The 27,274-nt window shown below is 42.2% G+C and overlaps 1 protein-coding gene and 1 long non-coding RNA gene across 2 annotated transcripts; one reads left to right on the top strand and one right to left on the bottom strand.

The window, feature by feature from the left end:
• The first annotated feature begins 11,342 nt into the window (after window positions 1-11,342).
• On the top strand, window positions 11,343-11,733 carry LOC127603468 (uncharacterized). The gene is made up of 2 exons (XR_007963061.1): window positions 11,343-11,564; window positions 11,606-11,733. It is a non-coding gene; the product is annotated as an uncharacterized LOC127603468 (long non-coding RNA).
• A 924-nt stretch (window positions 11,734-12,657) lies between these two features.
• Window positions 12,658-26,463, bottom strand: clcf1 (cardiotrophin-like cytokine factor 1). The gene is made up of 3 exons (XM_052069400.1): window positions 26,006-26,463; window positions 14,663-14,817; window positions 12,658-13,930 (listed from the first exon to the last, which is right to left on the bottom strand). Exons 1-3 carry the CDS (start codon window positions 26,019-26,021, stop codon window positions 12,809-12,811), a joined length of 1,293 nt encoding a protein of 430 aa, XP_051925360.1. The 5' UTR covers window positions 26,022-26,463; the 3' UTR covers window positions 12,658-12,808.
• Window positions 26,464-27,274: the final 811 nt, after the last annotated feature.

Below are 27,274 nucleotides of genomic sequence, written 5' to 3'. Positions count from 1 at the left end.
GCATATTTTTGGAATGTGGGAGGAAACCGGAGCACCCGGAGAAAACCCACGCAGGCCCGGGGGGAACATGCAAACTCCACACAGGGAGGCCGGAGCCTGAATCGAACCCGGTACCTCTGCACTGTGAAGCCGACGTGCTAACCACTGCACTACCGGGCCCCCTCAAACTCACACCTGGGGACAATTTAGAGTGTTCAATCAGTCTACCACGCATGTTTTTGGAATGTGGGAGGAAACCGGAGCACCCGGAGAAAACCCAAGCAGGAAGGCCGGAGCCAGGATTTGTCATGTTTCAGTTTGTGACCAACAGGTGGCACTGTAGGTCTCTCCCTGCAGCTGCACACTTGTTGGTCGTTATGTCGTTAGCTGTTTAAAAGGACTCCCGGCACGACCACTCAGTGTCGGTCATTGCTTGTTTGTGCTTGTCATGTTTCGGTTGATAGTTTTTGCTTCAGTCAAGGTTTTGGTTTGCTGCTTTGGATTCTTTTTGTTTTCAGGACTTTTTGTTTAGGATTTAATTTTTTATCAATACAATTCTTCAAGTACAACCTGCTCCTCCCTCCTGCCTGCATTTTGGTGTCCACCCCCACGCAACGTGACAGGATCGAACCCACAACCTCCACACTATGAGGTCAACGCGCTCATCCAATGGATTTAGTTGGATGAAGTTTATTTTTCATCCAACTAAATTCTTGCAAGAATATTTTCATGAGTGACAGAAACAAGGATGTTGGTTTTCAAAGAATACAATAACACCTGAGTTGTTCTTTCAAGTCAGGCAGGGTTGAATGTGTTTATCCCAAAGTGTGTCCGTCCAAATACTACATGTAATTCAATTAGTCTAGTCATCTAGTGGCCAGCCAAACAAGTGTGTGTGGCCACCACCAATGCGGGAGTCTGCGTCGTCTATCCTCTCCAGTCTTTGTGTGTCATGTCGACAGTTTAAAAGCTTTTTATTTACCTTTTGCACCATTCTTCCTGTGTGTATACAGCGCGCAGAAGAGATCGCAATGTATGTTGTGTTGGTGCGGCTCGACAGCTGGCCCGCAACAAGCATTTTTTTTCCCCTCACTGACAAAGTGTGACACGTCAAACGTGTACCGTCGACCATGTATTCACTGCTTCATTGACTCTATTGAAACCCAGAGGGAAGAGGCCATTAATCATACACAAATGAGCGTGGTGAAGAAATATGTATAATTGCAGTGAAATGATCAAAACAAAAGTGATGAACAATTTATTACATGACAACTTCAGTGATCTTTGGCTATGTTATGCCTTTAAAAAAAAGGTGCTGACATGCTCTCAAATTTGAGTGCACACCAGAATGCTTCTTTTCCTCAAGCTGACTGCTTTTATGTTTGCATGCCATTCATCAGCGTAATCACATTCAATCGAACTCGTATGGTCATCTTCCGAGTGTCACTCTGAGTTTCCTGTCTTAAAAACAGTTCTCGCTTGTCTCTTTTCATTATGTCTTCCACAAAAGCACACACAGAGATACCCGATCGGGCAAGAAAGGACGACAGCAAGGCACACAAAGTGCATTAAACACATCAAATACTTTCAGAAAAGAAGAAAGCACATGCTACATTTGAAAGAGACGAGGAACTTTTTTTGCTCCCTGGTGCTCCCTAAGTGTTATGTTGGATTTACCATACTCCATTTTGGAGGCATGAGAGTGAATGTAGAGCTTAGTGAGTGTTCTTATTTGCTGTCTTTTTGGGTCGATGGTAGAAATATTTCACTGTTTTAACATTTTTCAACTTTTGCATCAGACCAACTCCTGAACGCGTCAAATTTGAGCTTCCCTCACCAAGCCTAACCCAAACTTTAACCAACCTTAAACCCCCACCTCAAGCCCTAAACCCAAGAAACACACTTACCAAGCCCATGTCTTGGCTTAAAATCATGGCTGTTTCTGGGCTGAACCCCGCCTGTTACATATTCAAGTTGTCAAAAGTGCTCAAGAGCTGATTTGAATTTACCTTCCAGACAGATGCACTTTAGTTTTCAGTTTAAAGTGGAAAAGGAACATTTTACCAAATTAAGTAAAACAATTTCACATTATCAAAAACAATGCAGTGGAATCTTGACATACATTTTTTTTAAATGAACCATTACTCGGATGATTTTTTTTTTTTTGTCTTGGGTTGTAAGCAGGAATTTCATTTATGAGCACTAAATTGTGGCAGAGAAGTTAACAACAAAAAAGCAGGACTATTCCCAAATAACATAATTTGACCATAAAGTGCACGCGCATAATGCTAACACACAATGCAAAAGACGAAAGACAGCCTAACGTAACTAGCATTGATGGTGCAATGACACTTTACGCAACAGATATTTGAACACAAACGGTGCGGCAAGGGTCGGGCACGGTGGTCTACCGGTTCGCACATCCGCCTCACTTTTTATTAGGGTTCTTTTCCAGCCCAGACTTCCTGTGTGGAGTTTGCATGTTTGGCTGGCGACTATTTCAGGGTGTCCCCCGCCTACTGCCCAAAGACAGCTGGGATAGGCTCCAGCACATCCGCGACCCCTGTGAGGAAAAGTGAATTAGAAACTGGATGAATGGATGGTGCAGCAAGGTGCCCCTTGGTGGCCAAGACATGCACATCAGTGGCTGCCCAAATCATGAAGCACAAACTGATTCATTCTTTACATTCCATTTCATTTATTTGCTACAGTAGAATACTATTTTTCTTTACAAACAAGCCAGGATGATACACCAGGGGTAGGGGGTGCTATAGCTGTGTCAAAAATCGGTGGAGCCCCATTTCAGCTACTCCAGTTTTTTACATTGATATCATAAGTTCTATTTATACCTGTAAATTATTTTCTCAGCTCTCCTATGTAATGGTCAAGCGCCATTTTAGAAAGAAAGAAAAAAAATCCTGCAGCTGCGCCTACAAACATGTCACATGTTTGTGGGGCTGGAGTGGTTTAATTGCATTTCCATTTGTCTTGCAGCATTTATGTGCCAATGAACTACGTGAAAGTAAAGAGCCTGATTTAAAACAGAGTTGTCATTTGCCAGAGTTTTCAGAAACTTTTAGGCAATTACAAATCTTTTGGGGGGGGGGGGGGGAATTTGTGCCACCAATAAGGAGAGTTCACCGTAGATATGATTTTGCTACAATGCAGGATACTATGGCGCGGCTCAGTGGTTGAGTCGTCATTTCCCCAACCCCATTGCAACTTTCATTGTGTCGAAGTGTCTTTGAGCAAGATACTGAACCCCCAGTTGAGACAGGGTCTGAACAAAGAACAGGTGGGTCCCAGAAATGCAGACTCAATTAAATGACAATAACAAAGAGATTTTTATTGACAGAAAAGCTAGAGAATGACAAAGCAGTAACAGAAATCACTGGTGACAAAAAGCCTGGTAAATCAAATGAGAACGAAAAGCGCAAGGAAAAACTGAAAACCGCAAGTCCACAAAACGAAATGACATGACTCCAAACACATGAACGTAAGTCAAGTCAAGTCAAGAGTATTTATAGAGCACTTTCAAACAGCCATCGCTGCATACAAAGTGCTGTACATGGAACAATTGAACATATACAACAAACAGTAAGACAAATCGGCAATAAAGGCAGTAGAAAGCACCAAACAGTAAAACCAAGAACAAATCTAAGTCATGCTGAGTCGAATGCCAAAGAATACAAGTGAGTTTTGAGAAGGGCTTTGAAGATGGGCAGCGAGGAGGCTTGCCGAATGTTCAGTGGGAGGTCATTCCAGAGAGAGGGACCGGCAACAGAAAAGGCTCGATCCCCTCTGAGCCTCAGTTTAGTTCTTGGTACGTCTAGCAAAGACTGGTCCACAGACCTGAGGCGCCGGGCAGGTGTGTAGGGGCGGATGAGCTCAGAGAGGTAAGGTGGCGCGAGATTATTCAGAGATTTGAAAACAAAGAGGAGGATCTTGAAAATAACTCTAAAATGAATGGGGAGCCAGTAAAGGGATGCCAGAGTGGGAGTTATATGCTCCCTCTTACGAGTACCAGTCAAGAGGCGAGCAGCGGCATTTTGGACCAGCTGAAGGCGCTTAATGGAGGACTGGCTGACTGCAAAGTACAGGGCATTCCAGTAATCGAGCTGGGATGTGACAAAGGCATGAATTACTGTCTCAAAGTGTTCATGTGAGAGGAGAGGTTTTATTTTGGCCAGCTGTCTAAGGTGAAAGAAGCTGGATTTAACAACGGCACCAATTTGCCGATCGAGTTTGAAATCACTGTCCATTTTAAGGCCCAAGTTTGAGACTGTTGACTTAAGATAAGGAGACAGGGGGCCCAAGTCTACAGGATGGAATGTACAAGGGCCACTGGGACCAAACAATATCACCTCTGTCTTCTTTTCGTCTAATTTCAAGAAATTTTGTGCCATCCAGGTTTTGATTTCTTCCAGACAGGATTGGAGTGGCCTTAATGACAAGGCGTCTTTCTTGCTCAGTTAGTAAAACTAATCAAGAATAGCTCGACGAAGAAAATACTTCCGAAACCAAAATCTATCGAGGCAAAGGTGACTATGAGAGAGAGCATGAGGTCTACAAAGATGGCACTTGGGCGTGAACCATGAACAAGGTCGATAATCGAACAAATGCTGCGCCTCCTGGAAGCGCATGAATACAATGCAGCTTGATTGCATGACGCGACACAGGTGCACCGCTGAAGGGTCACGCCCAACACTCCTCCTGGTGCTGAAACAAAAACAAAAACAAGGCAGAGCAGAACATGCTGCGTCATCAGCCGATGAATGAGGTAACAGCGTAAAGTGCTTTGCGTACCCAAGTTAGAAAAGCGCTATAAAAGCGAAAGCCCATTTACCAATAAGTTTTCTATCACTGTATTTGATTTACAATATTTGGAATTTTGGCGGCCCGGTAGTGCAGTGGTTAGCACGTCGGCTTCACAGTGCAGAGGTACCGGGTTCGATTCCAGCTCCGGCCTCCCTGTGTGGAGTTTGCACGTTCTCCCCGGGCCTGCGTGGGTTTTCTCCGGGTGCTCCGGTTTCCTCCCACATTCCAAAAAAAACATGCATTGCATGCTGATTGAACACTCTAAAATTGTCCCTAGGTGTGAGTGTGAGCGTGGTTGGTTGTTCGTCTATGTGTGCCCTGCGATTGGCTGGCAACCGATTCAGGGTGTCCCCCGCCTACTGCCCGGAGATGGCTGGGATGGGCTCCAGCACCCCCCGCGACCCTAGTGAGGATCAAGCGGTACAGAAGATGAATGAATGAATATTTGGAATTTGATGTACGTAAACTTTTCTTTGCTGAATGGCTGGTAGAAATCACATTACAATGGTGTTGTCAGGAAGTGAGGCAGGTGCCGGGTAATATGATGCAAGTTAAAGTGATCAAATACAGTAGGATAAGTGTGTGAGGTAGGTTAAAAGTTTAAGGTATTGTTGCTGCTTCTCAGCATCAGATATGTCTTCTCGTGTCATGGCTTGACAGTCCTCTGTCTTTCAGTTTCACACACACACAACAGTGAGATGAAGCAATTTCTCCCATAATTGCCTTCGAAAAAATGTTGAAAGGGCAACAAGGGATAATGATAAGATAAGTTAAGATAAAAACACCTTTATTTGTCTCTCAATGGAGAAATTCCCAATTTACAGCGGTAAAATTATGAAAGAGAGAAAGGAGAAGAGAAAAGGTATACAAATAAATATAAATATAAGCACATTAAAAATGGTTGAGTGGGGGTGGGTCCGGGTTTTCAGGACGGTCTATTCAATAGCCTGACAGCAGTCGGCAGGAACGAGCGGCGCTACCTTTCGAAAGGTTGTGATGTTTAGCCCTTTGGAGGTCTCAAACTGCGACATGAAACATTTAGCTTTCCCAACAACCGGCGAACAATAGATGGACGCATAAATCAACTTCATCACAGGCCCCCCCAAGCCCTGGAGCGGCAACCCTCCCTCTACGTGCATCCCCTAAACATCTATGAGAAGCTGCAGCCCAACCCTGCGCCCTCCAGCGAAGAAAGTGTAGGCGGGATGTTCCATCTTGTGGAAGCTGGAGGCCAGGTGGGGCAGGTATGGTGGCTCGGGTGAGGTCACGAAACTGACAGCTCATAGGATTAGTGCGTGTTAGAATAAAGACCGAGACGGATGGATAGAGGTGGGAAAAATAGCCCAAATGGGGGATATAAATGTGCTAAAAAGACAAAGAAGAAGACGGGCTGGATCACAAGCTGTGTAGTGCTGCCAAAGCTTGAGAAAATGGGGGAGACAGACACACAGAGACAGCATGGAGGAATGTGGTAAATCCCCGAGCGACCCGCCAATCCTCTGGAGAAGGAAAAGAGGAATTTTTATGTGCTGCAGGTGAGCAGAACAGATAGGGAAGGAAAGGACAAGAAAGAGAGAAGACGCTGGACAGATGGAAAAAGAGGGAGAAACACGGGGGTGGCTGAGGGAATTGAAAGGAAGCGTGAAAGGTTTTTTGATTGTAGCAGACCGTAAGGGGACACGTGGGGTGAAAATGTAGGGGGAGAAAAAAATGACACCAAATGAGCCAAAATGGGAAATTATTCAGTTAGATAGGATGCTACAGGACATGCCGGAAGGAGGGTACACACATGGAAAACCATTTGAGAGCTCGTGTGAGCAAATATTCAAAAGTGTGTGTGTAGAATGAAGCACTCAGCAGCATGTTTGCTTCGTTTCTTTTTTTGGAATTGTTTATTTTCCATGAGTTCAACCAGTTTTAATTTGATATCCATTGAGGATTGTGTCAGTCAAAGGGCAATGGGCATGAATGACACCAAAATCAAAAACTTGATTTACACTACAAGTGACACAATTCTGATTTGTTGCTCGTATTTCCAGCACAGATTCAAATATTCTCAAATCAGAATTAAACCATGTTAAGATCGTATGAACGGGATGGCAATGCATCATAATTGAACATTTCAGTAAAAGCCCAGTGCGTTGACACACACAGATGACACAAGACTTCTTGCTTTTCTGTGTACTGTATCTTGTATCTGTATTCTCCATCCTTTAGCCCTGATATGATTATGTTGTTGTCATTTGGGAATAAAAACTGAAAACTGAAAAAAAAAATGGAACATTTATTCAGTTATAATAAAATTGCAGATCTGGACTTGTTAATGAAAAATCTTGCCCAGATGGAAGTCTTAAATTTCATCCTTCAGGTCGGTGGGTCAGGAAAAAAATGAGCATCAAACAACAACCTGGCGCCCATTTGAAAGCCATGTTAACATTTTTATGCGTAGCCTTTCTACAGAAAACGGATGGATGGATCAGTGTATCATAAGTCCAGTGCAAATAACAGTCAAATCATGAAGAATACAGCAAGTTTAGGGGTGCTGTTTCCAAGGGCACATTTGATTTTTTTCAAATCTCCCTCAAACAATATGGCTCTCGCATCAGCTCCTCTTCACATCTTCAGCCTGATCATCAGCCTCTGTGGAGCATTCATCTGTCAGCAGCTCAACTCGTCAGCCTAATGAGGCAGTTACTGTACCTTGATGACTCGTCACTCATCGCCTGTCTGCTACTGGGGGACTCTAAGGTTGAAGTGCCGTCTGGCCCAAAAATAACACTTAGCTCTCAAATGAAAAAACAAAAACATCTCACACTCACCAAAAAAGCTCTCACATTTCCCTCCTAAAACATTCGAGAACATCAAATAATTTGTCATGTTCACCAAAAAATCTCTAACATATAACGAACTAACCGTCACCCAAAAAGTTCTTACCCACACGAAAAAAACCTTGCACCCTCCCAAACACTCATGCACTCAAAGCTCTTCACACTCACCCCCCAAAAACCTGAACACATAAGAAAAAAACGCTCACATACATTAAAACGCTCTTGCTGCCACAAAAAAATGAAATGCTCCAGAAACCCTCACACACAAAAAAAATATTCAACAAGAAAATGCTCAAATACACACACAAAAAAACCCCCACAACTCAAAGACTCATGCAGATATCTCCCCAAAACTTTCACATACAACAAAATAACCTCTCACTCACAGAAACTCTCACATTCACCACAAAAACTCAAACTTCGGTTTGTGAGAGAGTTGTGTGACTTTATTTGGTGCATTTGAGGGTTTTGGAGTACATTTGAGAGTGTGTTGTTTGTATGAGAGGTTATTTGTCGAACGTGAGTGGGAGACTTTTGGTGTGTGAGAGGTGGTTTGATGCATTTTTGTCTGAGCTTACTTGAGTCTTTTTTCACGGGGGGCAAGGTGAGTGTGAAAGTTTTTTAGTGACTGTGAGAGGTTAATTTGTGATTGTGAGAGTTAAAATTTTGGGAGGCGGCGTGGGTGGTAACTGTTATTTTTGGCCTGTACAACACGTCATACTCGCATGTCCTACTGTGTTACGTATCAGTACGAATGTGGTGAGGTAATGAATAGCCGGTTGGCTTTGCATGAAGGAGCTCTGACACATAGCTAATGATTCACACACATGCTCACACGTACACAGGAGCACACAAGGGTGTCTTTGTTGACTGGTGGCAGCCGCTCATTCATTGCTAACTAAATGTAAAAAACAGACAGCGTATGTGTCTAGAGCGTGTTTTCATGTACGTGTCATGTCCCAGTCAGCACTGCCCCCCCCCCCCCCGCATCCCCAACTTTCACTCATGAGTAATGTGTGATAATGTGTCAGCAGAAGTCACTTCCTGCTCGGCTGATGCTGCTTTTAAAGGTGCCTTTACAAATCACCAAGCTGTGTTTTTCCGTTGTGTTACGGAAACATTTCCTGAAACTGCCCTTTGTGTGAGTTTTAGAATTTTTGCAAATGTACAAGGATAGCTGTATTTGCAACTCATAATAAATAATTTGTCACAGAAATGCACCCTCTTTTGGAATCACAGACTGAGGTCATTGTTTGACATGACATGGAAATTCATGGCTCAAAAAACAAAAAAATGTGTATTTTTCGAGGATAAAGAAGTAATCTAAATTGGAAATATAAATTATTGACATGCATGGAAACAATGTTATTTAGCACACCAATAACCAGGCAACTTGTTTGCTCCAAAACAATTTGCGGAATTGTTTTTAGTTAACAAAACGCAGTGGCGCCCGGTGGGACCCAGAAGGGGTGTGTTTGTACCTGCGCTGACATCAATCCCTGCTGTCACAAGTCAGAGGGATGTTTGGCGGGAAGAGGAGCTTCTTGAGATCGTGAGATAAAAGTGGGAGGAGGAATGATGCGGTAGGAAAGATGAAAAAGGGAAAAGATCGTAAATTTTCACCCGTGCAGACAGACAGTGTGGCATAGCCAGACCTTTCTTTGGCTTTTTTTTAGGTGGGCGGTGGAGTCATAAATGTGCACTGGCTTTTGTTTCCTGACAACAGCTCAAACTTTGCCTATCACCTGAAAACATACGTAAAATTGTTTCCCCAATGATCAGTAACAGCACATTGTATACAAAAGCTCGTATTTATTCTCTGTTGAGATTTCAATCGAGTATTTTCCACACTGGATAAAAATAAATAAACATCTCTTAATAAATACAAGAAGGTACTGTTCAAATGTCTTGGAGCCACCACTGGCTTTCTTGTTTCATTGTGCAACAGTGATTTTGACATGCATCACAATAGTGGGAACTGTCATTATTTGCAGTCGGATTTACATTCATTTGAAATTTGCTTTAACAGATTTTGTCTTATTTACGGACATGTCACAAAATAAAAGCTAACATCTTCAGTAATGATGTACATTTTATTTAATTTACATCGTTCCATACAATTCTTTGTGCTGTGCTTTCTGATTCTGTCCTAATAACAACATTTGTTTAGTGGTCATGACATTACGAAAACAACAAATCTAATGATGACCCAGGACTTTTGTCTCATAACCTTAAGCCACATTGTTAAGACACGCTGGAAAAAAAAAATCATAGATTCTGTCCGGGGAAACAAAACAAAAAAATCAAGAGGTTTTAAAAAACCATAAATAATCACTTTCACATGTGAGTCCCAAACATACACAGATGAACGTGTGACATGCCAGCTCTTGAGGGCAAGGCCTGTGTCCTTTTTTCGTCAAGCTTTGCGTTCTACCAAACGCTGGTACAAATGTTTTCCAAAACCCAACTGCTGTCCATTTTTCATTTCCGATAGTTGACAGTGCATCCTGCTCCCCTTGCAATCCGTCTTTACTCTCGAATCTACTGAGGAGGCCCAAAGCCACACGTGCATAACACCCTGCCGTGCAGAGGCAGTGGCAGAGAGGATTTACAAGTGAGAAGAGAGGTTTTCAAGAACCTCATCAAAGATAGCGGTGGTTCAGATTTATAGTGGAGCATCCAGTTCCTCCCGCTCACGTTTTAGATATAACCTCCATCAGGCTGCGTTGTTGTAGTTCTTTTGGATCACATGTGTTTGGCGAGTCCTAATGTTCCTCCGGCCAATGAAAACTTCTCATTTGATGAGCGTAAAACGATCCGAGAAATAACAGAGCGGGATGTTTGCACCGTGTTGGATTCGTGCTGGAACCTGTTCTCGCAATGATTTTGTAGCATTTCACACAAACGTGGTGGAATTTGTTGCAAGCAGTCAGATTTTCTTGGTTATCTGAATTTTTTTATTGTTTTGACTTACAGAATCGTTCAAAAATGATCCCTAAATGTAACCCTCAATGACATACAGCTTCTGGAAAAGGAAAATCTGAGACCACTGCAAATTGTTTTGCTAAATCATAGCTACTTATAGGTGTCTGACCAATAAAACAATATATATGTTTTTAATTCAATAAAATTACAACACCACCCCTAAATCCCAGATACTGTACAAACATTGACATTCACAGCAATTATTTGCAGGGAAAAATATATAAATCGACTGTAAACAGCATGTTTATTGCAAAATACCGTGTTTTATTTGCGCATTGGACATGTTTGTAACCTTGAACTGAAGAGCCTTTTTGTAAGTGTGTCACTGCAGGGGTTTGTTGAGTAATTGTCCATATAGTGGAAAGTAATATCGATGAATTTTATGTGATTCAGTTGAACCTCTCAAGTCAAACACGTCTAATTGCATATTTTTGGTCTGACACCACCAGCGAAGGATACCAGTGATAGTGATGGCAAAAAAAAAAGCAAGAAGTGGGAACGGAACATTCTGCAACATAGAAGTGAAGAATCAAACAAACAACTGTGTTCTGGCCTGCTCAGTAAAATATGGCTAAATTGATGACAATAATAAAAGATGTACAATGGAGAGTCGGCACAAGTAATCATGTCCTTATGCCTCCATGTCACTATGTCTATCACTTGTTATGCAAGCTAAGCTTAAGAATGTTTTTATTGTTCGTTTTTTTGCATTTAATGTTAATGCAAACAGTTAATGTTAAAATTATACAAAAAACATGTTGGTACAATGTTGGCAGTTTTGTGCTTGCATACAGTATATTACATCAATTTGTAATAGTTTCTATGCTAAACCTGGATTCTAAACTCACGAAGCCTGCCAAAATGGATTATGTTCAATCTTTGAGGTTCCACCATGTGTGTGTGTGTGCGTGTGTGTGTGTGTGTGTGTGTGTGTGTGTGTGCGTGTACGCGCATGTGTGAGTGTGTTACTGCCAGTGTCTGGTTATATTGTAGAGTACTGTTGTACAGTTACTGTAACTGACCAGCCGTCTTGTGCTTACTCAGCATTGCTCTCCAATCTGGCCATTCTTTCCAGGACTCTTCCACTGACTCATCTCGTTTTCTTCTTCTCTTCTGCCCCTACGTCTGCGACCTGTTCACCCATCCGGCGGTTTCTTCCGTCTCCTCTCCCACCGCACTCCTTTTGTCTACTCCCCATTCATAACATTTCTGATGAATGTTTGCTGATTCACACAAGTTGTGTGACTGAATCTGCTTTTGGTCAATGGCTGCACTGTCACTCAGCTGACCCACAAGTGTGTGACTCTGTTCGCACGAGTGTGTGTGCGTGTGTGTGTGTAACCACCTGCAGCAGTATTGCTGGTGATCTACGAGCCATGAAGTCCGGTAATTCAGACCAGTCTCAGAATGTGTGCGATAGTGCAAGTGATTGTGTGTGTGTGGTGACCTGCCAAATGACCCTCATTCTCCCATTCCCGTATGAAACGAACAAATGCGCTTATGGCAGTCTGGCATCTGAGCATTTATTCGATATCCTTGATAACAATCTTAAGGTTCATGTCCTAGTCCCCAGTAATAAGACATCTTATTGCACTAGTAGAAAGATGTGGGTGCACAAGAAGAATGACTGTGTCTTATTACAAACATATTTCTCCTCTTCTGTCTTCCATTACTGCGTGACATTTCTGCTCCAAAGTAGGACAACTTTAGTGCGCACAGATTTTCCTCACTAGTAAAATGGAGTTGTCCTACTAGTATGCCAAATCTGTCTTACTAATGAGGACAAATGACATGCTAGTTCGTAGACTTTAAACTGGTTATGAAGGCTATCGAATAACTGCTCAAAGAGCTTTCCATAAAGCTGATATCCCGAAAGACAATTTGGTGCACGAGTAAAACGACTAGAGTATAGTAGTACAATGATGTCTTACTGCTAATGTTTTTTTCCACGACTGTTTGACTATTTCGGCACACTCAATTGAACTGTCAACCTCAACACTGAGGCGGATGTGCTAACAGCTTGCGCACGGTGCAGCCGGCTTTATTATTTATTTTTTTTAAATAAGTATTTGATTCACCGATTGCTGATTTCCCCCATTGTCAATCAAAGAAATGGAGTCAATGTTCATCCCCAGTGCAAATACTGTCAATGTTCACACTGCCCATTGTGCGTGTTTATTGTTTTGTGTCGCATCTTCTCAACCTCTCAGTCTCCTCTTGAGGCGGTTAAAGTCCTTTGCTGAACGCCACAACCAGCTCTGCAACTCACGCAGTATCCAAAAGCCTTCCACCTTCCTGGCAAAGTCGCTCATGGCCGGCCGTACAGAAAGGAACACGGAGGACGATGACGAGGCGGAGGAGAGAAGCGAGGGGCCTCCGCGTAAGGACACTGTTGGGGACGTGGGGACGAGCCCGTGCTCCTCGCCTGGCCTGAGCTGGTAGAGAAGAGAGAGGGTGGATGGAGACGGGTGCAGCGTAGGGGGGAGGAGGGAGCGAGGAGACCGACGTTGATGATGGGACGAGGAGAAGTCCATAAAGAAGCTTTTCCTTCCATCCACGATGACGCCGTCCTCCTTCCTGAGCGTGTCCGTGTAATGGAAGTCAAGGTTGTAGCTGTATCCCTCACCTGCCTGGGCAACCATGGTGGAATCAGGCTGCCTCTCTTCTGCCGCTGGATCCTCGCCGACACTCAACAAGCTCCTCCCCCTTCTCCTCGTACCGACCACTCGCTCCTCCTCTTCCCGGGCCCACTGCCAGGCATCCGTTTCTTCCCGCCTCCCTCTCCTCTTCTCTCTTTTCACCTTTTCCCTCAACCCGCCGCTCCTTCCTCTGTCGGCAGGCGCCTGCGGTCGCCTCCTCGCTTTCCCTCGCTTAACATGCACGTTGAGGCCGCCCTCCCTCTCCCCTCGCCCCCGTCTCCCTGTCCTGGTCCTGGTTCTGGACCTGTACGAGCCGCTGCTGATCAGAGGCGTTGGGCTATCTCCCTCCAAGCCCCGCTGAAGCTCACCAGATTTCCTTTCAGGAAGGGCATAGCCCAGAGTGGTCATCAGCGCCGATATGGAGCCCAAAAGGCCATCCAGGCCCGTGCAGAAATGCAGCAGAGAGGTCTTGAGGGAGGGGCAGACTGTGGAGCGGGCCAGATCTCTAACGGCCGCCAACAGGACTGAGTAGGCCCTCTGGTTCTGAGCCAGGCGGGCCTGGTTCTCCAGGCCGTGCCACAGCTCCAGACGGGTGGCGGCGCTGGGCAGGGAGAGAGCCGTGCTATTGGGCCTTGGCGGTGAAAAGTCTTTATCGTTGAACGGGGGGCCGAGGTACGTCAACTATGGGGGCAGAGACACAAGCACGCAAGGTCCACGTTGAATTGCAAGAATTTGAGATCTTGTCAAGCACATTAAGCAGAACCAAACAGATGTGCAGACCTGCTATGAACAAGACCCACAGGAGGGTCACCAAAAACAAAATGCTCCCATTGTCTGAGAAACACATATGCGCAGTAAATGTTTGAAATAACGCTAACACAACCTTGACATATCTGCTTAAACTATTACAAATAATATAAACTGACACAGAAATGGCACAAAGGTATTTGATGTCAATAAATCTCTGTCGAACTCAAAATAATTCCCATGAGTAATTCCCCAGAAGTAACAATGGTCTGTAGAATTCACGTGGTAAAATGATTAAAAGTTCAAATGTGATTTTCTGTGTTGCGTTTCTTCCCATGTATGTGCGAATACATCTCAGACATTTTCATTTCAGCATTTACAGAGGAATACTGACGGATTCACTGAAAAGTATTAATATACAAATAGCGTATTTACAAAATGGTCATCTCGGTTGAGTTCAACCAGTGATCATTCTACAGTTTCTCAGGCAAATTTCGAATTCTGAAATGGTCTTCTTATTCAATTGCATATGATAATAACATAAACAACAACAATACACATTGAGAATAGGTTTATTTCTTATAAATAAATGCTGCAAAAATGTAAATAAGAGCACACAAATGAACCAACAAATCACATGGATAAAATAAGCAAAATAAAACTCACGTAGACGTCTTTGATTTCCTTGAGCTGGTATTCCAGAAATTTGGTGAGCTCATACGTGCTCTCTATTGAACTCCTCTCACTGGCCAAGCTGTGGGATGAACCCACGACGGCGACCATGGCAGCAGACATTAAGAGCACGAGGTGGATTTGATGAACTGTAAAGACAGCACACTCAAAAAGGATTCCAAATGTTCCAACGGCAACCGTTTTGGTAGTTAACAATTGACAAATTGCAGAAGTTTTCATAATCACAACATAGATGATATGATTCCACAGCCCCAGAAATGACCCCCTGTGACAAATTCCGAACTTTGCTTCAGTTACTGCTTCTTCATTGTTTAAAGTATTTTTTTCCCCCTCTCTTACAATATTCCGGTGTAATTCTTTGTCTCTATGGCAATGCCCTTGTCTGTTTACACACTGCCAGGGCGCTCATTTAACACTGCCAAAAAAAGCTTTTTCCATTTCCATTCTTATTTTGGGCCCTCTGGCGTTCAGAGGTTTACACTAGCTTCAAATAAAACCTCACTTAGTAGCTCGGGACGGTCGGGCGAATGGCTTCCATGTTCACACACCGACACGCACGTGCTCGTATATGTTTTGAAAAAAAGAATAAAAGAACAAAAGCAAAACAAAAGAGCATTGACGATGAATGCTTTTATACTTAGTTTATGGAGGTCGTGTAGTTTGCAGGACATTTGTAGAGTCAAAAAATGTATTTCCAATATGTGGATGTGCTTCACGTTACTTTGAATATATGCAGTGGTATACTCGACTTCCAGGTGTCCCAATTTATGAATTTTTCAAGTTACGAGCCGTTGCTTGGTTGATTTTTTTTTTTTTATGGAGACCTGAGTGACATATGCAATGTTAATACCCTTATATGTGGGCATGGACAGCCACAGTTTTGGAATGGGACCAATTGTCTAACATTCAAATACAGAATGAGCACACTTGTATCGAGCTGAATTGAACATAGCCAATATGACACCGGCCCTGATGCTTGTCACTCGGCCGTGCATACATCTAACACACAAATGCTACATTACGTATTGTAATCACAGCAGTTGATTTTTTTCCATTCTCTTTTATTAAGTTTTGTCATAAGATAAGATAAGATAAGATATCCTTTATTTGTCCCACATTTTGTTTGTTTATATGCAGTACAGTGCTATTTTTTGAGGGATTTTGGGGGTGGGGGGTCTGGAATGAGTACATGTCACTTCCATTCATTTTAATGAGAAAAAATGTTGTGATAGTACATACTACTGTAGTAAAGGATGAGTACATTGAGTGAGGAGCTTGGTCTTGGAACACATGAAACTTGCAACTCAAGGTACCACTGTGTAATGTAATTGGTGCGCGTGCATGTGTGTGCTTCTGAGGGGACACGGAAAACTCTGCACTGCTTCTAACTCTGGTTTCAAACAGAGAAAATTGAAGCTGAAAGATGTTTTTCAACAAAAAGGGACCGCATGTTCGCTGGCCTCTCATAATGCTGCTTTCACTCTCACTCTCTCACACACACACACACACACACGAACATATTCTTTCTGTCATGCCTTTGCAAACTGTTTCTCTCGCACCACATGACACAGCAGGCGGTGATTCATGTATGTAATTATGGTCGAAACATGCCACTGTTTAACAACGATTTTCGCAACCCTGTCAATCTTGGTCAGACTGACACACCCGAGGCTTCCCGTTTGCGCCACCATACTCGCCCTTTGTTGTTCTACCCTGTTACCTCTCCCTGCTTCCCCTTCAGCCCGGCTGGTCCCCCTTCTCTGGCCCTTTTTCCCTCACAGCCCTCATGGTTCTGTAATAGCGGCCGAGCAAGGTCATATTCAATTCTTTCAATGCCAGCTATGATTTTATTAACAAGAAATGCTCTCTTGTTCTGGAGAGCTGTACTGAGTTTTACCAAAAAAAAACATTTTAAAAAACTATACAACAATTAAGTGATGTATTTTTATTGTAGTTTTAACAGTAAATTATATTTTATTATTTTTTAATTCAAATGTTTATTCTTGAGCGCACAAATTTGTAGTTTTGCCCCAATTCTGTTGTATCTTCACCATGAAATGAGAATAAAGGCTTTCTATTCTATTCTAAACTAAAATGAAGATGCAGGTCTGTTAGCACATTTTTATTATGTTCGGAAAATCAAATATTAAGTAGGTTACACAAGATATTGAAACAATTACAAAGAAAATAATGCTCAGAATTCATGGACAGAGCGGTATTAATTGAACAATATATTTTCTATGGTTGTAGTTTGCACTGTCATTTAATTATATAGTCCAGTTTAACACATTTTCTTGTCAACCAGTCTCTACACACTGTAATTGTTTTGTCATCTTAATTTGATATATGATATATTTGCGGTTAGCTGACAAAGTAATTGTGGGGGACAATCTGACAAGAAGATGAAAGATGAATGAAAGTCCATGTTTAATTTTGAGGGAGTAAGACAAACAGTTTCATTAATAGAGCACATTTCATACGCAGGGCAACTCAATGTGCTTTTGAGTGATGCCTCCAACGTCCAATACGATATGTTCTTTCACATGGATTCGAACTTCATTTGTGAGTGAGCCAAACTGAAATGGAAATGATTTACACAAAGAATTAATTAGCCCACGCAACATGTACTCTTACTGATGAGCAATGAATTCACTTAAAAAGTCAATCAATAGTCTCATTTGTAATCGTATATAATACTAGTTATCAATTATTCAAGCAATCGACGTTAAAATGGCTACTACATTCATTCATCTTCCGAACTGCTTAATCCTCACTAGGGTCGCGGGGGGTGCCGGAGCCTATCCCAGCCGTCTTCGGGCAGTAGGCGAGGGACACCCTGAATCGGTTGCCAGCCAATCACAGGGCACACAGAGACGAACAACCATCCACGCTCACACTCACACTTAGGGACAATTTAGAGTGTTCAATCAGCCTGCCACGCACGTTTTTGGAATGTGGGAGGAAACCGGAGCACCCGGAGAAAACTCACGCAGGCCCGTGGAGAACATGCAAACTCCACACAGGGAGGCCGGAGCTGGAATCGAACCCGATACCTCTGCACTGTGAAGCCGACGTGCTAACCACTGGACTACCGGGCCGCTGGCTACTACATATTCCACAAATAAACTTTTAACACAAGTATGTAAAGTTGAGGAGGATCACTTGCAGCGTGGCATATGAAAGACTACACTTCAGCTGTATTTCATTTTTAAGTTCAGCACATTTATTCTGACACATACAATTTTTGGCAATACATTTTAATGGATTCATTATGGAAGTGCATGTTTGATTTTCCCGTATTGAAGCGCAGTGTTAAGGTTCAAACTGTGCATAATGTTTCAGTGGTTTATAGTCATACTAAAAGACTCTCTTTTTTTCATTTTTATTTATTTATGTATTTACCTCATTCTTATTTTTAATGAACACTTAAAGACATACTGTATTTTAAATTCGGTTATTATAGTTATTAAAGTATTTTTTCAGGTGATAGTTGCTGTAAAAAGTTGGGCAAGCACTGCTTTCGACAAATTGAGTGATGGATATCTTGTAATTAGTCTGACGAAGAACTACATGCAGCAACATAATAAGAGCTGATCACTTGTAACACTACCCGTTGAACCTCCGGTCGCCCACATCAAAGTGTCTCCAAGGAATATTTTGGAAAACTCGTCGATAGTCCCGGGCCGCTCCCAGACACACACACACACACACACACCTTAAAACAAATCAACTACAACAACGCCCGTGAGCCGGCAGAACCTGCTCAGATGGCCTCATCCCACAAAACCCTGCCACCTGTCAGGAGCAATAAACATCTTTGTGCCACATGTGAACGTTTGAAGACCATCAAGTCACACGGAGGTTCCTCCTGTGGAACATCCATTAGCATCCACACATGATGGAACAAAATAGATCACTTTTACAGAGGAAAAACTAGTTTGGAAAGCGTCTGATGCAGAGGAAGGTACACAAAGTGCCCCAAGTGTTCTGTCCGTGATGGTCATGGTTCATCGTAATTACGATATTTTTTTTTGGGGGGGGGGGGGGGGGGTTCATTTTCATTTTGCCAAGCCTCTTCCTCCACCGTGGTTAAAACTGTTTTGTACAAGCGCGCATAACTAACATACCGTAAAAGCCAGCTCTGTGTTGTTGTTGTATAATGTTCTAATGAGTGACTTCATTAGAGCTGGCGTCAGGCCAGACTTCAAGGTGAGAGCCGCAGGCTTGAGGCTGCATGCATGTACCTGGTGGAGAGTGGAAGCACCTTCCTTTCAGGGCATCAACCAGAACATTCTCTCTGGGACAACTGCATTATAGCAACACACATTGGCGCGTCCCCACATTGTCCGCATATGACTTTTGGCGATGGTCTTTTTTTTATATGAGAACAAACAAACTATCAACAACAAAACATAACCGCTGGACTGGGCAACATAACAAGAAAACTTCAGCACACTCTGGTATAGTAAGCTGAAAAGAGATACAAGCCATCGTTTAGCTTTGAATTTGAGATACAAGTGCTCATCATAAGTAAACTCACTTCCCAGCAAGCAGCAATTTGAACGATAGACCAATTTTTCGAAAACAAGGCCACAAGCACTTTATTGCCACGCTCAGTTGAAGTTTAGTCAAACTAAACATAAAACAAAAAGAATTCCACTTGTATTTAAAACAACCACAAACTAGTTGAGCAAAATGCTAACAAAAATTACAAACACCTTAGACTGGCCAATGAATAGCTTCAGTGTTATAACCCTTTAAGAAACTGATATTACACCACAAAGAGTGGAGCAACACATGATGACAGACAATTTAACAAAATTCACACATATTCTTTATCCTCTATGAAGGACCACAACTATTACTGCAGCTGACTGATTAGTGACCTTCTCCGTGTATAACCTTATGTCAGTATTATATAACCCCAAGAAACACAATGTCCATTAAATTGAAGCAAAAAAATGTTCATAGAAATTCAAGCATAAAATGTAACAACTGTTACATTTTATGTTTGTATGAAGCATAGTATCCAGAGTGCTTTGACAAATATTGAAGTTGTTTTGGGTGGAGGATAGAATGGACTAATTGCAGTTCCATTCATTAAAAACATTTTTTTTAAATGAAAGATAAATTGAACAGATTCCTGTTCCAAGAATGGCCACTCAATGAATTTAATTTGTATCTCAAGGAACCTTTTTTTTGTATTAAAAGTTAAATACAGTTGAACTGTACTTTGGCATGACAAAACAGAGCCCACTTGCCCCTTGTGGCACTAGACCAACACTTTGAGAATCATTACTCCACGCTAAATAACACAAATAGGTTCTTATAAAATCTTGGAAGATGCTGTATTACAGGCTTCACAGATGTCAGAAAAATTATAAGATCCGACCTCACATTCCACTCATGTGAAAAAAGACATGGGGACCTTGATAAGCGCAGCGATTTGCTTTCTTTGAGAATACAGAACATATGTTGTCATTTGCTGTATTTAATACTAAATGGCAAAACTATATGCTGTACGTAGTCTGTACAGTGTTCTGAAGTTTTCAACTTTTTGGATATCGCCATTGTTACTGAGCGGTGTTCTTGTGCATTTTCACTAGTCGGAGGTCAGAAACTTCAGACATTCCCCGTTTTCTGGAATGCAACAAGGGAAGCGGCAAGAACATGAAGTCAGGGAGACACTCCATAAAAGCAGTGCTCTGTCAGGATTCGGAAGCAGCTCGTCCACATTAATACTGCCGTTGGATCACAACACTGTCTTATGGACAAAACACAAGAAAAGTGGAATCATTTTCTTCTCACCCCTGATGCTGAGTCAACGTGACTTTGTACATGGGTTAAACGTGCCAAAACTCATAAATGGAAACACAATAAATAAAGTGTTTTCAAAACGATCACCGGATTGTGCATTAAAAGGATAAGGGTTACCCAAGGGTTACCGACCCAGTGCGAGTGAGCGTTGATTCCCTCATTGACAGCAGATACATTGTCTTTGAAGTATTTTCTTCCAGATTTGTTGTGTTGTAATATCAAAGAGAAAGGAATCCATTAGCGAAAGAGGAGCCGCTTTTGATGTCGTGATCATACAAATGCCGAGACAAACAATCAAACCAACTGGCGCGCATCACCATCAATTATCTTCTGACTTTTATCATCCTTGCCCTCATTTGACGCACCCCCATTGAAGCGGGGCCATCACTCGACATGTTTAGAACCATTCAAAGCAGAAACCGTGAGGCTCCGTGCGGACGGCTGAGATTTTTCTCCCTCGTCGTGTCTGCAAATTTAGGACTATTTTCCTCGCTCGGAAATTATGTCAGCACTGATGTCACAATGAAGGCAAACAACTTTCACTCACAATATTAAAGTAATCAATGCTGTTATTGTGACATTGCACGATATGCTTGTGTTTCTTTCCATTTCATTGGTTGGATCAGAGCAATTCAAGAATGCTGCATAATAGTAATAAGATAAGATAAGATAAGATAAGATATCCTTTATTTGTCCCACAATGGGGAAATTTACAGCCTCCAGCAGCAAGAATGTGGGTAGAAAGAAGAAGAGAAAAAAACAACAACAACAAACATCTTTCAATTAAATACAATATGAACACAAATGGATAAATCGCAGTACTATTTACAATTTACCTTCACATCATTTAATTATTATTATTATTATGATTGTTATTTTTTATTCATCAGCCTGACAGCAGTCGGTAGGAACGAGCGTCTATGTAGCACAATATGATTTCGATGCATAAAGTAACACCGTAGCAAAATAAAACAACACATCACGACGCATTCAATTTGGGGCAAAATTAATGGCATGCAAATGTAATCATACTAATCTGAACAGTGTGGACAAACTGTGTCAAATGTCTTGATGTGATTCATTGTTGTTTTTGACACTGAAGTGAGGACACTGAACTGAAAATTTGACTTTGAGTTTGCGCAAACTTTTTTCTCTTTCTGAGTGGGACCAAATGTGATCTGAAAATGAGTTACCGTATATTCAAACCTCTAAGAGCTAAATTACCCCTGTTGCTGTTATTTATTTTATTTGATCATATATGCTTATTATAGTTATTATCTGCTGTTTTATGAACCAAAGTTTATCATCATCAACTCATTTCTTAATTTTGACATTCACATGTAACTTCTGGGGGAACTGTAATATATAGTTCAGAGTTTTCGAAATTTTATTGAGCCAAGGTACACATTTTGCAATGTCACATGAGCAAACAAAAATGTAACAAAAGGCAAACACATTGGGCCTGTAGTGTGTTTGGATTAACTTTGATTCTTTATTATTATTATTAGTTGTTGTTGTTGTTGTTGCATATAATCAATTAATCTTTTATGTACGGATTGAAAACACCCCCATGAAAATGAGAGGATACATCTGAAGGAGTTATTTCTTTTAAAAATATTGTCAATACTGCCATGACGATTCCGGATGATTCAGTCAGTACACAGCCTATTGTTTAAAAATAATAATTACAAATCAATGAATGCCATGAAATTATTGTGTACAGCAACTTTTGGACTAATAAAGGGGCATGCGATTTGAGGGGCGGGCCGGAGCAGATAAAACCAGACACACAAATGATATAAACAATTGACTTCAATAATGATGAGGACCCCAGGTAATTGTACCTGCTGCCATCTTGGAAAAGAGCATTTACATGTTCTTTAGATGTGTTGCAGGTATCGATTGGATAATTGCATAAATTGGTGAATTCTGCGACACATCTGAGTAGAAATGAAATAAAATACCAGAGGGGAGGTGAAACACTGGATCAACGTTTTAACACGTGTGCCATTGCGGTTTGATCACCCGCAAGTTCGCCAGACAGGACAACGGCGTCTCAAGGTTATGCCGCAAGTGACTTGGTTGTGCATTGAACATCGGCCGTCGCACTTCATCCGAAAGTGTACCGTGAAAAAAATACTTGTGAGAACAGAACCTCACCCTCCTTTTACTTTGCGTTCGCACCTTATTCATCTGCAACGTCAAAACGCAAAAGTTGATTCCCACAAATCCCACGAGGACTCGTTGTTAGAACTTGGTTAGAGTTTAGCGCAATATCATAGGTTGGTTGTCATGGTTACAAGAACACCAGAAGGAACTTGTTCGAGGTCACGCCATGACACCTGAGTGTGGTGTCGTTTTAAAGGTCAATTTCACATCACATGTGAGGCCACTCGAAGGGTTCGGAAGGGTGACAGTTGAGGGGTCACGGTCAGTGTGTGTATGTTTTTGTGCGTGCGGTGTGTGCATGTACAGTTAGAGGTCACATTTATGAGCAGCCTGTAGCCAATCAAATGCGCATTCCTTCACTAACTCAACACACACAAACGAGCAGGCATAGACGCACACATATGCATCCAGGGCGGCGCAGATCCGCGCGCGCACACACGGGGCGAATAATCCATATAACCAAAGCCGTGTGGCGTCACATACATTTCACTGCTCCAAACACCCACAATGGATTTACGAGCACGGTCCTGACCATCGGTGCCTTAGGAGATGCTGTCAAACATGAGCATCCGTGTTGTTTGCCACTTTTGACCGAGCCACCCCTAATCTATGGTTAGTTGCTTTAGTTCATACAACCTGTCAATTTCTGCCTTCCCTCCTTCCGGATTGCTTCCAAAATCTTAATGAAAAGTGAAACTTGGCTAAGGCTTCGGCCTAATTGCCTTTGCTCTGTTTTCCTTTGACTAATTGGCTCCACTTGTTGCCTTCATCCTCATCTTTCATTCCTTGCTTCCTCTTTTTCAGACAACCCCCATGCACATCCCCCCTTCTTTAAAAGCATGGGTGGGGATTTTCTTTTGTGAGTGTGCGTGCGTGTGTGTGTGTGTCTGTGTGTGTGTGTGTGTGTGTGTGTGTGTGTGTGTGTGTGTGTGTGTGTGTGTCTGTGTCTGTGTGCGTGTATTTAGTATTTAGCCCTAAAATAGGGTGTGGAGGATGATGCAGCCTTCAAAGCACATTTTATTAGGAGCATTTGTGGGTTGCATGTTTTTTTGATTTTATGTATATATGTATGTATTTATTTATTTGGTTATTTTATAGCATCCCCACCCCTGCTTTGTTAGACTCTGCAAATATGTCAAAAACGGTGAATATGTATACATTTAGAGAAGTCTATAGAAAGTCATTTACACATTTAAAATGTTCCACATTTACCTTTGGAATTTCAAGATCAATTTCTTCATGTTGTTTATTCATGTAATTATGACAATGTTTGGAAGACAAGCAACTGGGAAACGTTTGTATGGGGGTTTTCCCCGTTTGTGCCCTTTTGCTGCATTCTAAAGGAAACAGTGAATCCATCCATCCATCCATTTTCGGAGCCGCTTAATCCTCACTAGGGTCGCGGGGGGTGCTGGAGCCTATCCCAGCCGTCTTCGGGCAGTAGGCGGGGGACACCCTGGATCAGTTGCCAGCCAATCGCAGGGCACACAGAGACGAACAACCATTCGCACTCACACCCACACCTAGGGACAATTTAGAGTGTTCAATCAGCCTGCCACGCATGTTTTTGGAATGTGGGAGGAAACCGGAGCACCCGGAGAAAACCCACGCAGGCCCGGGGAGAACATGCAAACTCCACACAGGGAGGCCGGAGCTGGAATTGAACCCGTTAATTGATAAAACAATACAATGCATCTTGGTTTATAAAGCGCTTTCACGACAGCTCTGCAAGAATGTTTTCCTTTGACATTTTTACCACCAACTGAGTTACAGTCGGTTTATTGTGTCATCTGTCTATATGAAATTGTGAGAGGATAGCTGACACCTTGTTCGTTCTTCACAATAACTCTGCTTCTCTCGTTTAGTAATTGAAAGGATCCCTCCGAAGCATGTGACAGCTACTTAACCTGTGGTATAGCCTACTGTATGTTGACTTGCAACAGTGTTGCAGGACAGACAGAAGGGGGGTGGAGAGGATTTGAAAGGCGGGTTGTGGTAAGGTTTTTTCCTACGCCGAGGGGCCATGTTAATTTGGCAAAAATGTAAACAGCATGTGTAACTGTTCAAAGCGTGACCGACTCATTTTATATGTTCCCTCCTTTTTCCCCACTGCTCTCTCTCTTCCCCTCTGGGTGCTGTGGACTTGTGTCAATGGGGAGTCTGCTTGGAATTAACCTCTCCGTTGCTGCTTGATATCTACGCAGGCCAATCAAATATCATCGTGAACCCAACCTCTCTGCACAATCTTTCAATTGTTCTTTGTTTCAAGTGTGCGTGTGTGTGTGTGTGTGTGTGCGCGCCAGTGCGCACTCACACACTCATCCACTCAACCATCACAATAATACATTTTGTGTTTATACCTGCATGTTATGTTTGTTTAATCGCCCGAGGACAGACTTTTTGTTTAAAAGCGAATGGGAATCAGTGTGAATGTGTGTGTGTGTGTGTGTGTGTGTGCATGTGTGTGTGTGTGTGTGTGTGTGTGTGCCTGCGTACATGTGTGCGTGCATGTGTGTGCTGTGACTAACATGAATCCTGTACTTTCACATATCGGTGACAGCCAACGAGACAGCTTAAAGCTTGCTGTGCATGACCCCAAAAACTTTATCTTCATTTTAAAGGGAATTCACAAGGGCTAAAAACTCCTATCGAGTCACCCCTTTGTTCTCCTCGCTCTGTGCAAAATGAATATTATCACTCATTGACTGGCATGTTTTTATTTTTTTTCTTCAAAGAATAACTCATTCTAGTTGAACTTGTTGAACAAATTGTGAATATTTTAATAAATGTCACTTTTTTCCCCTTTTCTGTCTTTTGACTATTTTGGAGTAATCTCTGATCAAGAGTCAATTTAGGATCATGGTGAGGAAAGCAACAAAAAAAATAATAATTTTACACACAAAAGGGTTCCCCATGATAAAGTGTACAACACTGAAAATTTCACAGCTCTTCACAATGATTGTAATTTTCTCTGTCGGTGTTGGAATATCAAAGAAAATACCAATCTGCTTGCTAAAAATTGTGCTTCTTCTTTATGTCTGTGTTGATTTGTTGTCATGCAAGTCATAGTAATCCAAAAAGGGTTGATCGAGGCAACGGGACTCTTGTGTTGCATTTGTGTTTTCCCCTCTTTTTGAATATCGCTCCTAAATAACATCGGCAATTTTGTTAAAACACGGCAAAATGAACATTTCTGTCCAAAATATGAGTTCCTAATATTCTATTATCGAGAAGACAGGTTTCAAATATGAAGGCATACCTCCGCACAAATACAAGGAGGGGAAAAATACTTTTGAAATAGTTTTGAAATGGTTCCAGGTCTGTACTTACCGATGTAAAATGTCATTTTCCTCACTCCAAATTCTTTTATTTCCCTTCGGTGCTCAGGAGTTCATCAATCAGCTGTGGAACCTTTCAAGGTGCTCTCTCGCTCATTTTGTCCCCCCGACCCCGCCCCCCTTCACATTTGAAGCAAAGGTTGCGAACGATGAGGAGGTCCAAAGCAGGTGATGTTAGATGTTCTGAAGAAGCTGCTCGTCAGGATGGAGCATCTGCTCGGACTTCTGTGATCGGTGTGACACTCTCCGAGGCGACGAGAGCTTTTTGTAGTTTCTTCCTCCTCCCCGCTCCTCCTCCTCCTCCTTCTCCTCCTTTCATCCCCACTTTCCCATTTCGGAATCCCGACTTTCTTCTTTTTAATCCTTATGGCTGATTCACCGGTTTGACGCATCACCGCTCGCCCCGGAACCACGGGACTTGTCTCAACTCATCTGCGTCTCCACGCACGCACGCGTCATCGCAGCCTCCACGCACGCCGACTTGTGATCGTTTGATGTCTCCGCGCCACTTACGTTCTTCACCTATTTAATCAGTTTCTGAATATTTGGGAGTATTAATGCAATGAGACGGCTGCAAAATGTTCAGGGGGCGCATTAATCGCGCACTCATTTTCATTAGTGTTCAGATTTATAAATAAAAAAAACAACAACATGTAAGACATAATAAATACGCACAAAACTATATTTTAGACAAAAAATAATGACCACACGCATCATTAAAAAAATCTAAAAAAGTACAGCCGTTGTTTATCCAAGGGATGGATTTTACATTCTCAAGGAAACCCAGAAAACAAAATGTCAGTGGATACACAGGTTAAGTATGCTTGTTACATTTAGTGGAAGAGCATTTAATTATTCTTCCTGTCTTAAATAGCCTACAGTAGATGACAAATTATTTCTAAAATAATTTTCGGACCGGTTAAGTGAACTTTTTTAATTTCCCATCAGCCCACCTGATGATCAATTGTGGGTTGGAAATCACTGCTCTAAATAGTGACATTAATGCGGGAAAATTAAATATATATTTTTTCAAGACTGCAACGTCACAGCAATGTAGGGATAAAATTATTGCCATACATTTCTCATGAATGTTTACATTTTCTGAATGCTTCTGGTCATTTCTTTACACTTAATAATTCTCATCAGCTATCACACAAGAGTGATTTTGTAGGTCTTAGTCATCTTGCATTCTCATTGAATTGCAAAATGCGCTCTTGGTGAGGCCTCAAATGCTCCTATCCCGCGCAGCAAACTCAAAGAT

The sequence above is a fragment of the Hippocampus zosterae genome, chromosome 1 (genome assembly GCF_025434085.1).
Source record: "Hippocampus zosterae strain Florida chromosome 1, ASM2543408v3, whole genome shotgun sequence".
Lineage (NCBI taxonomy): Eukaryota > Metazoa > Chordata > Actinopteri > Syngnathiformes > Syngnathidae > Hippocampus > Hippocampus zosterae.
The sequence above is the reverse complement of the archived record's forward strand: the minus strand, read 5'-3'. Positions and strand labels throughout refer to the sequence as shown.

Coding starts and splice junctions, on each gene's coding strand:
- clcf1 (XM_052069400.1), bottom strand. Junction 13,931..14,662: donor AGGAAATCAAAGACGTCTAC/GTGAGTTTTATT, acceptor CTGCCCCCATAG/TTGACGTACCTCGGCCCCCC.